Source organism: Ostrinia nubilalis, chromosome 13 (assembly GCF_963855985.1).
Source record: "Ostrinia nubilalis chromosome 13, ilOstNubi1.1, whole genome shotgun sequence".
NCBI classification, from domain to species: Eukaryota; Metazoa; Arthropoda; class Insecta; order Lepidoptera; family Crambidae; genus Ostrinia; species Ostrinia nubilalis.
In genome coordinates, this window is record NC_087100.1 from 14,190,936 (window position 1) to 14,206,178 (window position 15,243).

General features: G+C 35.9%; 1 protein-coding gene across 1 annotated transcript in view; it reads left to right on the forward strand.

Moving 5' to 3' along the window:
• LOC135077344 (lysophosphatidylcholine acyltransferase) overlaps positions 1-15,243 on the forward strand; it is a 49,147-nt gene that overhangs the window by 28,210 nt on the left and 5,694 nt on the right. Inside the window, exon 4 of the mRNA XM_063971869.1 lies at positions 13,621-13,733. Within this exon, the coding sequence (XP_063827939.1) occupies positions 13,621-13,733 (113 nt within the window). The remainder of the gene's footprint in view (positions 1-13,620; positions 13,734-15,243) is intronic.

Sequence of the window (15,243 nt, forward strand, 5' to 3'; positions counted from 1 at the left end):
TATTGTTCAAACCCGCTATCGAATTAGGATGATTAGCTTCTCCAGACTCTACTACTACTAATTTTCGAAAATCAAAACATCGTATTACTAACTATAATCGCATAAAGTTTATAGTATGATAATATTATTATACGTGCGTTAGAAAGTATGCAATGAAGAATTACCTAAGCGTAATAAATGTTCATCATACCGATGTACGGATTTTTTTTCTGGATAAATACTGGAGGTCCCAAACTAATACCATCATCATCTTGATATTTGTTATTTGAATTTAAACCTCAAACAATAGGCGATACGGTATTGTTCGCAATGTCCGCAGATGAACGCTCTTAATGCTCTGTGTTCTGTGTGGACGCTCTCTCATTGTTAACACTCGGTAGTGTGATGCTTAGAATAGTGCTGGGAAAGTTGTCGATATAGAGTCAATATTCGATAGGCAGAGACTCTGAGATTGTTTAATAAAAATAACCTAACCTAACTTACAGTTAAAATTACAAAGGGAAAATTATAGTGATATGCTTTTTATAAAATTACGTAGACTTGGTTCGGCAGAGAGAGAAAGAGGCTCATCTAAGCTGAGATGACCACCTTATTAGTAGAAAATCTAATTTCACTATGAGATAAGACTAACAGAAAAAAGATAATAATATTTCTTATGATTGACACACATACGAGTAATCTTTGCTTTGTGGCCCAAACTCTAAGTAAATTTTAAGGTAACTAACAATTAAAGTAATTTCAAAGTCTCAAAAACATCGACATAAATTATTGTAATTGACATCGGAACAACACTATGTTGTTGTTATAGTTCCAGCCTTTGTCGAGCTATTTTCGTTTTGTATGGACGACGGTAATCAGGCTAAATACTGAAAATTAAATGTACGAGCTTGGAAGCGATTTTGCGACAAAAGTACATAATTCTAACCATCGAAGTTACGTTTTGTAAGCATCGATTAGAATAGACAATTTGAAAAGTTGTTTATAATTTATTTCATACATTAGCGATACGCTTTTAGAAACCATCCTGAAGGTACAGAAAGCTTTCCTCGGCCTTTTAATCTTTCGTCATTTGAACCACAAAATATAACAGAAGGTAAACTCATGTATGTACTTCGCTTCGCGAGCCTGCGCTCGGCCGTCGCGCTAGGGTTGTCTTGTCATGTGTTGCGTTTATTTCGTTATGATAGAAAAATGTAACTCTTAATACTATGGAAGAAAGACAATAACAGATATCCACATTATATTTATATTATTATGTAGTTATGTTTAGTACGTTATTATTATAGTAATAGTTTGTTTGCAAACAAATACACGAGAAGGAAGTAGTATCACGTAGTATGTAGTTGGGTGGTTGACACTATTATCCAATCATTCCCAAAACCTCTTTAAAACACTTCGATATTCCTAATAATTGAGTTGGATTTCAATTTGTCAACGTTAAACGAACTATTGAAATACAAATAAATACCTTACTTACCTCCCGGAATCAATTGGTAGTTTAAAAAATGAAAATTTAGTTTTTAATGTTGAGTGTAAGCAACCATCTACTTAACAAATGTTATAATACCCGTTTTTTGTTGTTCACTCATTTTCGCACAAACAAAATAATTTCACAAACGCGTGAGCAGCGTCACTCAAGCGAACGCAGTCGCGCCTCGCATTCGTCCAAGACAGTCTTGATAACGCGTACGTGAGCGGTGTCTATGTGTGCGTGGCTCGAACGCGCTTAGTATGGAGTTTACCTTCTGTTATATTTTGTGTTTGAACTTTATTCAGATAAAGATCAAAACTAATTAAAAATATTTTATTGGATCAAGGATCAATACTTATGGTTGAACTATAAATTAACGAACTAGTTCGAACCTACTTATGTAAGTAGGTCACTAAACCAATTGTTACCCACGAAGTTAGAATTTGAAAATATTTATGCAACTTTTTCTTTCGCGGTCGATGTTTATTATAAATATTCAATTTTTATTTTATTTTCGTGATTCTCCTATTGGATCTATAGGAATAAATGCCTTTACTTAAGTTTGCATCGTCTTATTTACTCTTTCTTATATTATACTTTAATGGGAATTTATACTTATTAACTTAAAATTTACGCGAACCTGTATTCTGAAATGTCCTGCAAACATTAGAAGATATAAAATATTAATCCTGCATAATAGATAATAATACTTAATTAACTTTAGATAATAATTGGTGTTCTAGTTAAGTTCTTCATAAATACTACCTCACAAATGTTGATACTCGTAAAAAACCTTTTACCCTGAAAAAAATCTTACATAAGTAAGTGACGGGTTGCCAAATTTATACCCCCCACTAGAGTAATCACAATCAGTAACTAAGCTAAGAAATTTAAGCGTTAATTATTTTCATAGGGCGCTGAAACCCTTGATATGCTTCATCGGAAAGATGTCATACCTCGCGGGGGGCATGGCCATAAGCATCAGGGGCCGGCAAGCCAGCAGAAGTGAGGCCCCCATTCTGGTGGTGGCCCCCCACTCTTCGTTCTTGGACAGCTGCATCGTCTACGCCACCAAGATGTCCTCAGTCATCGTGAGGAAGGAGAGCATGGACAACTACGTTGGAAGTAGGTTTGGGAACTGGTGCTGGTGTTTTGGTGAAGGGAATTTGATAATGAACCTTATTAAGTGGTATTAAGTTTTTCTAAGCTTCGAAGGTGGTGGCTTTGCTAAATGGTGGTGGGGTTTCTTAAACGCTTTGTATGCATGCTTTCGAGATTGGTTTTGTGGGTTGATTCTGTCTTCTTTCAAAGGTCTTTTTTCTACATATCTACTATGGACTTAATTTTTAAAGCTTTCCATTAACTGCTAAGGTAAAGGGTGCTTTGGAATAACTGGTTTCTTTTAACTTATAGGTTTTCAATGGGTGGAGGCTACCCAAGAATTGGGCTTCGGCTCATTCTTTTCCGAGATCTATTATTATTTTGATTATTTGAGTTCTTTGTTTTGCAAAGGGCTCCAGTAAATAAGTAAATAATCAACAAACCTACGCTAAGTTAATATAAAGTGAAGTTTCTTAGTGACAAGACATCACAGAACAGAATCATGTCTCGTATCGAATCAAATGTTTAAGTAGTCGGTTATGACAATGGAATTGATTCTTTCACTTGCGTGTTCTCGGGTTTGAAATATCTATTGGACGAAACCACACCTAGTAATTTGAGAAAGTACTTTGCTGCGATCTGTGGACTGACCTAGCCTAAACATGTTCTGATTGTGAAGACTTCTTGACCAAAGTCAGTCTCAAAGTTTTCTTTTAAAAGACTTGCGGTTGTTGTAACCGATACGACCGCCATCAACAACCGTTACGTCATCATTTTGATTGACGTGCGTTAAATACTGGAATTTAATTCAAACAAGCGAGTTAAGTGAAAGTAGAGTCAGTTGTCAAACATAACTTCCTTACGTAAGATGTAAGCTGGGTTCTGAAGACTTTTAGCGTAAACTGTGATATTTCTTTGCTTTATTTTCAAGTCTAGATGTGACAAATGAAGATCCATTTTTCTTATTTGAGTTTAGTTAACTGTCAAAGGTTACAGGGAGGCGGTGGATGCAAGCCGTGGCCAATCGAGTAATCTTTCTAGAAATCACTCTAGAAGTCTTATTGACTAAAATGATGATGATGATAATGATGAATGTATCTGTTACTATAAACGTAATATTTATTAGAGGCAGTCTAAGTTGGCCTTACTACTTGGTATCCACAAACATTACTATGAGGTCTCACAATGCGCGTGAACGCACAGGGTGACACGTACCAATCACAGAGCTTTATTCAACGTTGTGGGTTCGATTTGCTGCTTCACTTAAGCAAGCATCGTTTGTGAATACGGGCGTAAGTTTCTATTTGACAATATGATTATTTATTTATTCTTGCTATTTTTATGGCACGTCGGATAAGCTCGGCCCCGAACACGTTCAAACGTGTGACATGTTTTGTGCTCTTTGTCAGAGCCTATACACGTATTTTCTTTGAAATATGAATACCCTCTTTGAATGCTGCACAATAAACCGGAACGAAATATGTTTTGGGAAAGTACGTGACCATTATGCCCACTTTGGACTCGTTGAGAAGGTTCCGTGATGTATTTGTTGTACCGTAACATTTACTTAATACAAAAGTTCATTTACACTATGTTTTTTAAGCCATCAGGTCAAACAATCATTTAAAAAAAAAGTATCTCTGAATCTCGAAGTTATCATACGCAGTCTGATTTTGTAGTATAATACGGGGTCTATGTCATGACATGTATACTGTGATCAGTATAAAATGAGATCCGTTACCACCATGTAACATGCAAATAACAAATAAATAACTATGTTACCCGGTTGATCTTAGAGTGCAACCAATCGTCTTTCCCTTTTTTTTCCACCAAACCAACGTTACTTATTGTAAGGGAAAATTACCCAGTTACATTACATAGTCTCGCAGCTTTCTAAAATAATTAAATCTAGATTCATTTACTAACTAAATTGCCTGTAGGCAAGTAACGGACGGAATCTCTAATTCAATCTAGACTGCATTATTAGATTACAGTTTCAATAACAATTAAAGCCGACGTTCACTTTTTAGTGAGGAACTAATAATTAATTTATTCTGATTTGAATTAGTCTTTCATAGATCAAAACCTTTTGTCCAGTCTAATTTAACCCTCAAAGTTATTGACACGCAATTGCGATCGTTGAATATCACTACAGTCGTGAATACGATTCGTGTGGATTGTTAGTATTGTTACATCTTAATAAAATTATAATAAAAATAAACTTTTTTTAAAACAAGCTTTTATTCTGAATTTCGAAAGCTTGTATCGCGCATGGAATTTATTCCTCTTTTTCTCTGTTTGCGCTACAAGCTTTCGAAATTCAGAATAAAAGCTTGTTTTTAAAAAAGTTTATTTTTTTTATAATTTATTTTACACTTTTTAGTTATATCTTAATCTCAGGACCCTGGACATTCCAACGAAAAAAGAAGCTCAAAAAGACAAATCCAACGAACCCAAACTCGATGAGTTTCCGCCGTTTTGTTTAGGAGTTCCTATGGCCACCTCCCGACTCCATCATCAGACCAGCTCAATGGTACCATAATATTGCATTGTTATCGTACTTACATAAGTATACCAAATTTCAGCTCAATCGGTTGAGGAGAACTGGTCTTAAATTCAGTTGCAAGATTTGTCCCACACATACTAACAAGTGAAGTCAATATAAAGCTTGTAAAAAAGACACAAGAAGAAGTGATTCAAAATGAATTCACTTCAAAAGTTCTGAAGCACGAGCGTAACATTTGACATACAGTAATAGGTACTCGTATACCTAGTTGAAAATAAAATGTACCCCGTTGGGATTCGAATATAAACACCAATAATAGTTTAATATTGACTAGTTTCATTTTTTATAAGCTCTTCATTACATTAGTTCGATAACTAACATGTTGGCAGAGAGAGAGAGCCACGGTGAGGTGCAGATGACAGCACATAACCTAAGCCTAACCTAACCTAAACCCCAGCACCTTATCTGCATATGATAAGTGCTATTTTGCAAAAAAATACATAAGTAGGCTGATCTGCCGTCGACTCTACATTTAGTGGAAATAATGGGTAAAAGGCTGGACGGTTATTTTTATGACTCTGCTTGCATGCCCGGCCTAGCTTTTGGTCACGATTTGAAAATAGCGATTTCGAAAAACATTTTGATTGTCCTACTTAAATAATGATTCAATCAAAAGCAAGTAGTTTAAAGATTTTAATCTTCGCGATACTGTGGAATTTTGAGAAGCTTGAGTCCAATTGGGAGTAACATTTTTTCCAGTTTTGTTTAAAACGATAGCGCTTAAGATAATTAGGCCTACCGCCTATTATATTTGAAATTTGAACTAAAAACATATAATTTCAATCGGGATAACGTTCACCAGCAATTTTTATCCGGTAGTTAATTATTTATTCTTATATATTTGAGTATGATGATCCATTATCTTTTAAACTAGAGAGCGGAGTTTTTTATGAAGAAGCTTAAAAATATTTATCGACATAAAACGTGACACACACCACAATAATTTCATGTTAATACTCGTACAAGTAAGTACTATGACCTCGGTCAATAGTTTTTAGCATGCCGTAACTACTCGTTGCAGAGGCATTGCGCTATGCTGCGTCGGCACGCGTGATATGACCACACAACCTGTGACAGAAAAACCATGGTGTATTTTTCTTCCTTTCTATTCTATGGCTCTTACGATCTATATAAACATAAGAATCTATCGTGTAAGCCAGTGTTTTCAACTTTTTTCATGACACGACCCCCTAGTATGAAACAAATTTTGGCGACCCCCCAACCGACCGACCCCCCTATAGAGGCTTCCCCCTGGGGGTCGTGACCCACAGGTTGAAAAACACTGGTGTAAGCCATAAGCTTCTGACATGGCTCTATCAGATTGGCATAATACATGTACATTCTTCAGATAATCAGGTTGATTCAAGCCTACTATGCTCTATTGAAACTGGGCAACAATATTTTGGTACCTACATAGTGATTTATGTGTGCCCTAGCTAGGATTCGAACTTAAAACAGTCGAGTGATAGTCTACGCCACTATGGCTACATTATGGTGACGTGCAATTATGGAAGTAGGAGTGTCACAACCATGGAACACCCATGTCCGTTAATTGCGTTCAGGGGCGTGCAATGTATATAGGTTCGCACATACTGCCTGCATATTGTTTAACTGGCAAATGTTTGTTTATTGAAAAAAAAAATTTAGTCATTTGAAAATTATTGTAACTGTCTAGTAGTTTCAAAATTGTAACTGCCAATCCTACCTCAAAATCAAATCAATGCTCGCCTTGGAAGCACATAGGACTTGAATTGCGTAGGAAGTTCTCAAATGTTATATTTTACAAGTGGTCCAACTCCGTAAGACTACATCAGAATTTTAGCTACGTCTGTATGTAGTCCAATACATAGGAAGCTGTAGATTCTTGAGGAAATGCAGCATTGGAAATATGTGACCATAATATCGTTACTACCACGGTCGGAAGTAAAAAAGCGTACAGCTCGGAAAAAGCCAAGCAGCATCGACAACTCTGCTAAAAGCATGGAAATGACATTAAGAAAGCCCCGCTTTTGAGAAGTAATAAAATAAAACAATCCCAGAATACAGCTACGCAGTAAAATTTACGATCGTCTTCCAACACGCATTTCTTCCATGTTAGATGGTAATTGGCGACAATTTATGTGCAGGCGCAGAGGCGATCCATTACATGTCAAGAGCGTTTTATTACGCGTTTATTATAAACCTCGGCATCCGTGTTTGAGATGTAGAGACAGATAAAGATGAAAGTAAGTCTTGAGTTTGTTTTGCAATTGTACTGATTCTGTGCCTATTATACGACTATTTTTCGAGTTTATTCTGCACATATTTCCATGAGCACCATGGGCAGGCTAGAACTAATGCAAACGCATAAACTTCCCCAACCCGTCTGGCCAGCGTGGGGAGTATATGACATATCCTCTATTTGCATTTTTGAATTAGAGAGGGTAGTGCTCTTGCAGTGTAGACTAATTCAACTGATGATGATGAAACGCAATGTATGTTAATTTCCTACTTACTTAAATAATAATTTTTTGGACCAAATACTCGAATTTTAAGTAACGTCGCAAGATAATGCATCTGCTTGAGAAACTTTTTTGCCTCAATTGTTGTTTGGTGTCAAAAAATGCATTCAAGAATCACGTTGCAAATGCAATCTTCAATTCTGATTAAGTAACACCTAAAGAATTTCGTTTTTATGGTATGTCGTTGTGTGTACGTTTTTGCGATTGTTTGTATGAGAAGATCTTTGTGAACTTGTATGAGTTTTGTGTGTATTCTATAGGTATTATTATTGAATGCTCATAGCATACTTTACTTATACCGATACCTCAAGACTGCTATCTTTACTGTCAAGTTACAGTCCAACAGATCACAGGCCTATAGATTTACGACAGAGAAAGTACTAAATTAACAAAAAAAAAGTGCAAATTTTAAAAACCTGCTCTAAAACCTGTTTTTGAAAGTTTTTTTATGCGTTCTGACAATTTGGATTTAAATCTTTGGCACTATAAAGACTGTGTGACTTGCAAATTTTGAGAAACCTAGAATCTACGGCTGATTGGAACTGTTGATAAGGATAAAATTAATTAGCTAATAGAGAATGAAACTGATTTAATTGGTAAAATTTAAAGTGTGACTTTAGCATTACTTTTCCTATTGGTCTTCAAGTTTAAATTCGCTCGTTGAACACTGAGGGATGTTAGTGCCTTGGTATTGTTTAGAAGTGGCCACTAATTGCAGTAAAAAATAACATATTTAAGTAAATTATAAATAACTTGAAAATAATAGAACTGCCTAAGGCGGGAATCGAACCCACGCACGACCTTTCGCTTGCCGGGTGAGTGCTTTTCCATCCGAATTTAGGCTTGGTTGCACCATGTTACTTTAACTTTAACAAACGTCAAAAGTCTGTCAAACTTCATACAAAAACACCGGTTATTGTTTTATAGTCACGGTTAAAATAAGATGCAACTCAGCCTTAGACTTAGTTATAATTTAGTTTGAAAAGGGACTCTAATCGCTAAGAAAATTTAATATCTAAGTAATTCTTGATTACTGACTTGACTAAGTATAAACTATATTCGAAACATTGATACAATCAATTTTTATCCACCCGTTTCAATTGTCTTTGCCTCTTGTAGAGCCAATAAGGTTTACATCCAAAGTACTGCTGAATTATTCATGGACGATAGCACGGGTATTTGTATAGATAGCACTTCAAGCTTAACACTAGGGTCTTATGCAGTTGTAATAGAAGCGATTTTGCAACGGAAATGTATAGCCTGATGTGCTGTCGTTTGTACCTAAAATCTTGTTATATAAAATGAAGTTTATTTAAGGCTAGCGTGTCACGCCTCGGTGCGGCTTCATGCCTAGGTCTCAGGTCGCCTGGGCCGTAGCACGACGAGAACAGCCACCTCTTGGCCTCGTATAGTAGTGAGATACTAAAATAATGTGTCTTAAAACAAACTACAAAATAAATACATGTTCTTACGAGCATTGCTAATTAAAGCTAAGCTAATTTCTTTGCCAATAATTATCGGTGTGTAAAAGAAATTATAATAATTATGTATTTTAGACTTTAATTACGAACCGCGCTCAGAATCAACGCTCGCAAAAAAGTTCCGTTGTCCCCCACTATTTGTTTTGTTTTCGTGATTATTAAAAAATATATTTTTTAATTCGTATCAAATATAATTCTCAGTTTCTTAACATCCCACCTTTCCTATTTATGTAAACTTTTTCAATTTGTCGTGAACGTGAGATCCTGCAATTTCCGACATTATTACAGATAATAAGTGCAAAATAGTAACATTACCGACACAATAATTTCTGATAACATGAACATTGTGGGTATTTGGAAAATTAAAAATCACAAAACCGTTCCGATTAACGCACACTTCCTAGGGGCGTCAGTATAAATTAAGGATTGTTTTAAACTATAATAAAAATGCTTTAAAAATGTATGTATTATAATTATTAGTATAAGATTTACTTAAAATGTTTGTATTCATGAACACAAATACAATAGTGGAGGACAACGGAACTTTTTTGGTTTCGATGTCCACCACTGAGGGACAGAGCAACTCATTTCTTCTCAGTGTCCACCAGTAGGGCCCAACGGGAAGATTTCAGTAGCGCTGTCCCCCACTGGTGGACATTGCAACTTTTTTTCTCGATGTCCACCAGTGGTGGACAAATAGTGGGGGACATCGGGAATAAACGTTATAATTTAAATTACCGTCTTGACACGTAAACATTTATTACATTACTTATGCTTAGGCAGAGTTGCACCAACTAACTGTGACAATAACCGATGTTTTTTGTATGGAGTTTGACAGATTTCTGGTGTTTGTTTTTAGAGTAAAATGGTGCAACTCAGAGTTAGCTGATCTCAGATGAGCTATCCAAACCCAAGGCCGAGCAACAACGTCAGGTCTCCGCGACAGCCCAAGGCCCACCCGGCACGGAAGGGTGCTTCGCCCTCGTGGCTGCCGGTCGATGAAGTAAAGATTTGCTAGAAAATACTGTCTACTTGGTAGCCAGGATCTACAGCTTGACCGCCAATAAAAACCCAACCAGTGAAGGCCAAGTGTGTCCCGGGGGAAAGTTAAACTGTCATTGGACCCGCATGTCTACTTGGTACTGAAATGCAACGTTTACAAACATTACTATGAGGTCTTACAATGCGCGTGGACGCACAGGATGACACACTAACTAATGACAGAGCTGTATTCAACGCTGTGCGTTCGATTTGCTGCTTCACTTAAGCAAGCATCGTTTGTGAATACGGGAGTTAGAGATTTGCTAGAAAACGTTTGGGTATTCAATTACCTACTGATTTATATGTAAGCATGTTCATAATTACAATAGCTGGTTTATGTGCTATAAAATGAATTTGGTGGTGGGTATAGAGCAGCATAGAATAGCAGCAGCAATCTGTGCTGCTGTTTCTATGTGTGTGTACTGTTGTTATTATGGGAGAGTGAGAATTTTGTAAGAATGTTTGTACGAGTATGAACAAGGTGGTAGAAAAGTTGTTCACAGTTTGACAGGATCGACAATCGACATATAGGTAGGCTACTTATCTACAATAATGACTGAAACCGAGAGGTCAGAAGCTAGTCTTTAAAACAATAATCACATGTAATTAAATGGTTACGAGTATTATTTACAAATCGATACAGAATAATAATAAAACACGCCCGGAAACGTCAATTTGTACGAGGTAGGAAGGGTAAACTGCCAGTTATTTGACACTTAAAGGCCATAAATGAGTAGTAAAGTCATTAATTGAATAAAAATTAGCATTTGTATTTCAACAACTGAGAGATTCCGACTTATGGAGATACAAGGATGTTAATAAGTTGCAATTTGCATTTGAAGTAATATTCATTACGTTCTAGGAGTGTTTGTCCAATGACTGCATGGCAGCGTCCAATGCTGGTTTACCCTATATCACGTGAAAATACGTCTGGCGATATCATTGAAGCCGTCTTACTTCGCTCGACATATTAAAGAGCCATTGTGGAAAATTCCACGAATGTATTGCGGAATCGTCTCCCAATTACGAGACTTATTGTTCCAATGGACAGCAAGTTGTTCCGCTTTCAAGTCGTGCTCATTAGGATGGAAACTTGAGTGTAAAACCATTTTGCGGGAGTCTCACTCAATTGGAGGAGAAAATTCTAGAAAAACCATCTCTTACATCTTTTCAGGCTCATTTATAAAGTGACCGATTTTCATTAACTTTGGTATAAAAATAGATTGAGCCTTCAAAATAGATTAGCTTCGTTTTATGACAAAAAATAAGGATTTTTTTTATAACTAGTATTTTGCTACCAGAATCAATGTTTTTTTTTAAATTTGATGTTAAGTTATTATTAAGTTACTTTTATTGAGTTTTGAGAAAGTAGAATAGTTTCTCGCAATTTTCTACGAGCAAACTGAAAAAGCCATTGATGCGAGACAATATAAGGATTTTGACGAAGTCAAATAGGGGAAAGAGAGTTGGCATCAAATTGGCGAGATGAAAATTCTTAAATTATGGTTTGGTAATTGAGGGTATTTCATTATTATATCCATAATAGATATTATTAATTAAGCTCTGAAAGCCTTTTTTTTCAAGCCAAGCCTAACAAGAGAAAGGTTTCGTGCGAAGCTGAGACACGCAAATTACTTATGGGGAGATGAGAAGGTCGTTGACAGACAGAAACATTTAATTTTGTTAATGATTTTTTAAATAAAGTCTTACAAGAGAGCTTAATGCATTACAACATTAAGACAATGTCAGAAAACCAATTATAGGTGAACTTAAAAATATGTTCCGTATGCGTGCCATGAGTTGTTGTACAATTATTAAACTGTATATGCTTTTTGTGTGAAATTACTTCTCGTTAATAGAGTGAAAGTGTTGAGCATATCGATGTATGTGGCTAGGTTTTCACCATTTATTTGGGTAAATGAATCACAGTTAACTGTAAATACATAAGCGACAGTTTTTAATTGAAACTAGTTACATTTTATACTGATATTATAAAATTGTCTTTTTAGTTAATTATTTTTAATTAAATTATGCTTTTTTCACCATCTTACAATTAATTTTTAAATGTTCTCGGTATATCTTCAAGAATTGAAAACATTAAAAGATCAAGAAACTTTTTGCTATGTAACTTTGAATGAGAGGTTAGGTAATAACAATTATTGCTGTTCATTATTATACAGAGGCTTGTTATCTGGCCGTTTAGTGACTATATGCAAGATATTTTAATTTCCTATTAGCACTATCTGCCTTTTTGTGTAAATATCGTAAAACTCGTGTATTTCGTAAACAGTCATACATAATTCATGGTGTGGACTCGGAATGGTAATGAATGACGTATGTATGGGAGTGAAAGCGACATACTTGTATGTGTAGTTTAATTTTGTTACGTGCAATTAACGACTGACGTTATCTATGAGTCAAATGTCCTGATTTACGTGGGAATTTTAAAAGGCTTAGTTAAAGTTGGTAAATCAACTAAATTAGTGTAAATAAATTCCTTAGTTTGCGAAATAAGATTTTGCGACATACTCGTAGTTGCGATATACTTTAAGGTGTTGTTAAAAAACTTTCGAATTTTATCAATTCTTGAATTTCTTCGCTAAGCCTAAATTATTGCTAGGCCCGTTGACCTAGAATTTATCAATTTATTCATAGTAATTAATATAATATTCAATTGGCTTATTTTCACATAGTGCCTTCATGCACATGTGTGTACAATTAAATAAATAAAAAGAGGAGAGTCGATTTTTATTGGAGTCTGTAAAAATAATAATACCTACTCGTAATGTACGCAAATAATATTATATTACCAGAGAGATAGAGACCAGAAAAGAAGCGGTAGGTAAGTATGTTTTCTGCATGTTAATGTACATAAACTTGTGTTCCACTACGTGTCTGGCTGCATATTAATAATTGTGCTTTTTAGTATTGTTGATGCTTCAGTGAAATTGTTTATAGGTATTAAATAAAATAATTTGTGTGCATCATCTAAAGAAAATAGTTATGGGAATTAACGGTTACGAGTTTTAAAGTAAAAGAGGTTCAACATCCAAAAAGTTAGATTCTTTTGAGAATTCTCTTTTCTACCAAACAATTCTTATTACCTAATTATTTGTGTATAAAAATCACATTTATGTGACAGAGCTCTAAAACCTTCATAGATTTTTTGACGCACTCGCTAGCGATGACGATAAATGTAAACTCATGGTAAAGCTACAGCGGGCTGAGTGTGTGAGCGCGTTTAAAAATGTATGAAAATTGTAGTTTTTGAACGTTTCCCGCTACGGGCGCTGTACAATCCGTCATACATTTAATGTCATTTTTTGACGAGCACTAGTGAGCGCGTTTGATGTAAACTCACACTAGGCCCTCAGGAGACCTTGCCGTAGATGACATTTACAGGTGTATAATACACCATAACCAATGATTTATTATAATGTATAACTTTAATGATTCCAGAGCTGATCAACTACACGCAGCCGGTATACGTGTGGCGGGACGACCCAAACTCGCGGCAGAACACCATCAAGGAGATCATAGAACGAGCTACTTCTAAAGAAGACTGGCCACAGGTATCCATCATCAACTAAAATCCTATAAGGCTTCGCCAAATAGAACGCGTACTTACGCGGCGTCGAGTTAATCTAAAGTCGCGCTATAGCGCCGATTTGTATTGGTAGAATGTAGAATCAGGCGTTATACCATCCTAACGCCGCGACAGAGCGTTGATACTAGCGTTGGCGCTCTGTTTGAAGGTATTTTACCATGGTAGTACAACACAATCTTAGCGTCATAGCGCGGCGTCAAGTTAGCGCGCGTCAGCGTTAAGTACGCGTTCTGTTTGACGAAGCCTTTAAATGAGATAAAAAAAGTCATTTTTAGTGCACCCCCTTTGCGATACCAGACCTTCGTTTCAGCCAAAAACGTCCATTGCAGGACAAAGGCCTCCTCTAAGGATATCCACAACGATCCAGGTGCTTCCCGCGACCTTCACCTTCATACGACATAATTTTGTGGCAAGCAGATCTTTTGAGAAGAATCACTTCAAACTCGGGTGATATTAGTACGCTCAAAATTAGTTTCAGACGGGTATTAAAGAAAGAAGCTTAAAACTCGTTTCAATATAATATTATCTTTGTATGCGTGGAACGTTTTTTTAGTCAAATGTTCAGCCAAGATCTCTAAATAAAATTCAGTTAAATGTATCCAAAAGGGGATTCAGGCTACATTTTAAAATGAGCGGGACTTCCTTTGAGCGACACTCTAACCCTAACTATTCCATAACGAATTTCAAATTATGTTCTACTTTTGATTCAGAACAAAGTAGTAATAATATAAGTCGTAAATTCAATTATACGACCGTAGAAATGAATGTATACATGAGGAAAATAGTATTTCGTACTACTTTACAACTTTATTGCAGCTTTTTTCTATTATCTTTCAAAGCCATCTCGAACAAAGGTTCTTATGCACGTATATCTGAGTACTCAGTACACTAATTTTTGTAATCAAATCCGAATAAGCTACGGTCTGGTTGGAAAACATATTAAGTTTAATATTGCTAATTACATACACCGTTGTGAATTGACCACCGAAAAATTTTACAACGTTATTTGACTGACGGGACGGCTTACTTACAATGTGTTAGAAGCGCAACGAAATTACTTTTTAACTAACCTATATTATTTCTTCATTTCATAAATGTAAGAGGCAGTTGACCGACTTTTTATAGTTCACACGGAAAGACCTACTTTCCAAATGAAAGAAAATAATTACGATCACACTCGGATTTAGTTGCAGGAAAAATATAGGAGATTTTTTATTTGCAATTGCAAAATAAGCTATATTGAAACAATCTGAGAAGGATATTAATTAATGCGCTAGTCAGAGATACGTCAAAACTGAAAAAAAAATCGATGAAGCACTTGATGTCGTGCTCTGCGTGCCCAAACAACAGATTTAATCAAGGCTACTGACAACGCCATTCTTGTAGCGGAGTTTTGGGGTGATACTGTTAAGGCTTCGGCAGACCAAACGCGGGGCAGTAGCAGTGCAGATTGAATGCGGGCCCGCGCAAGTTGT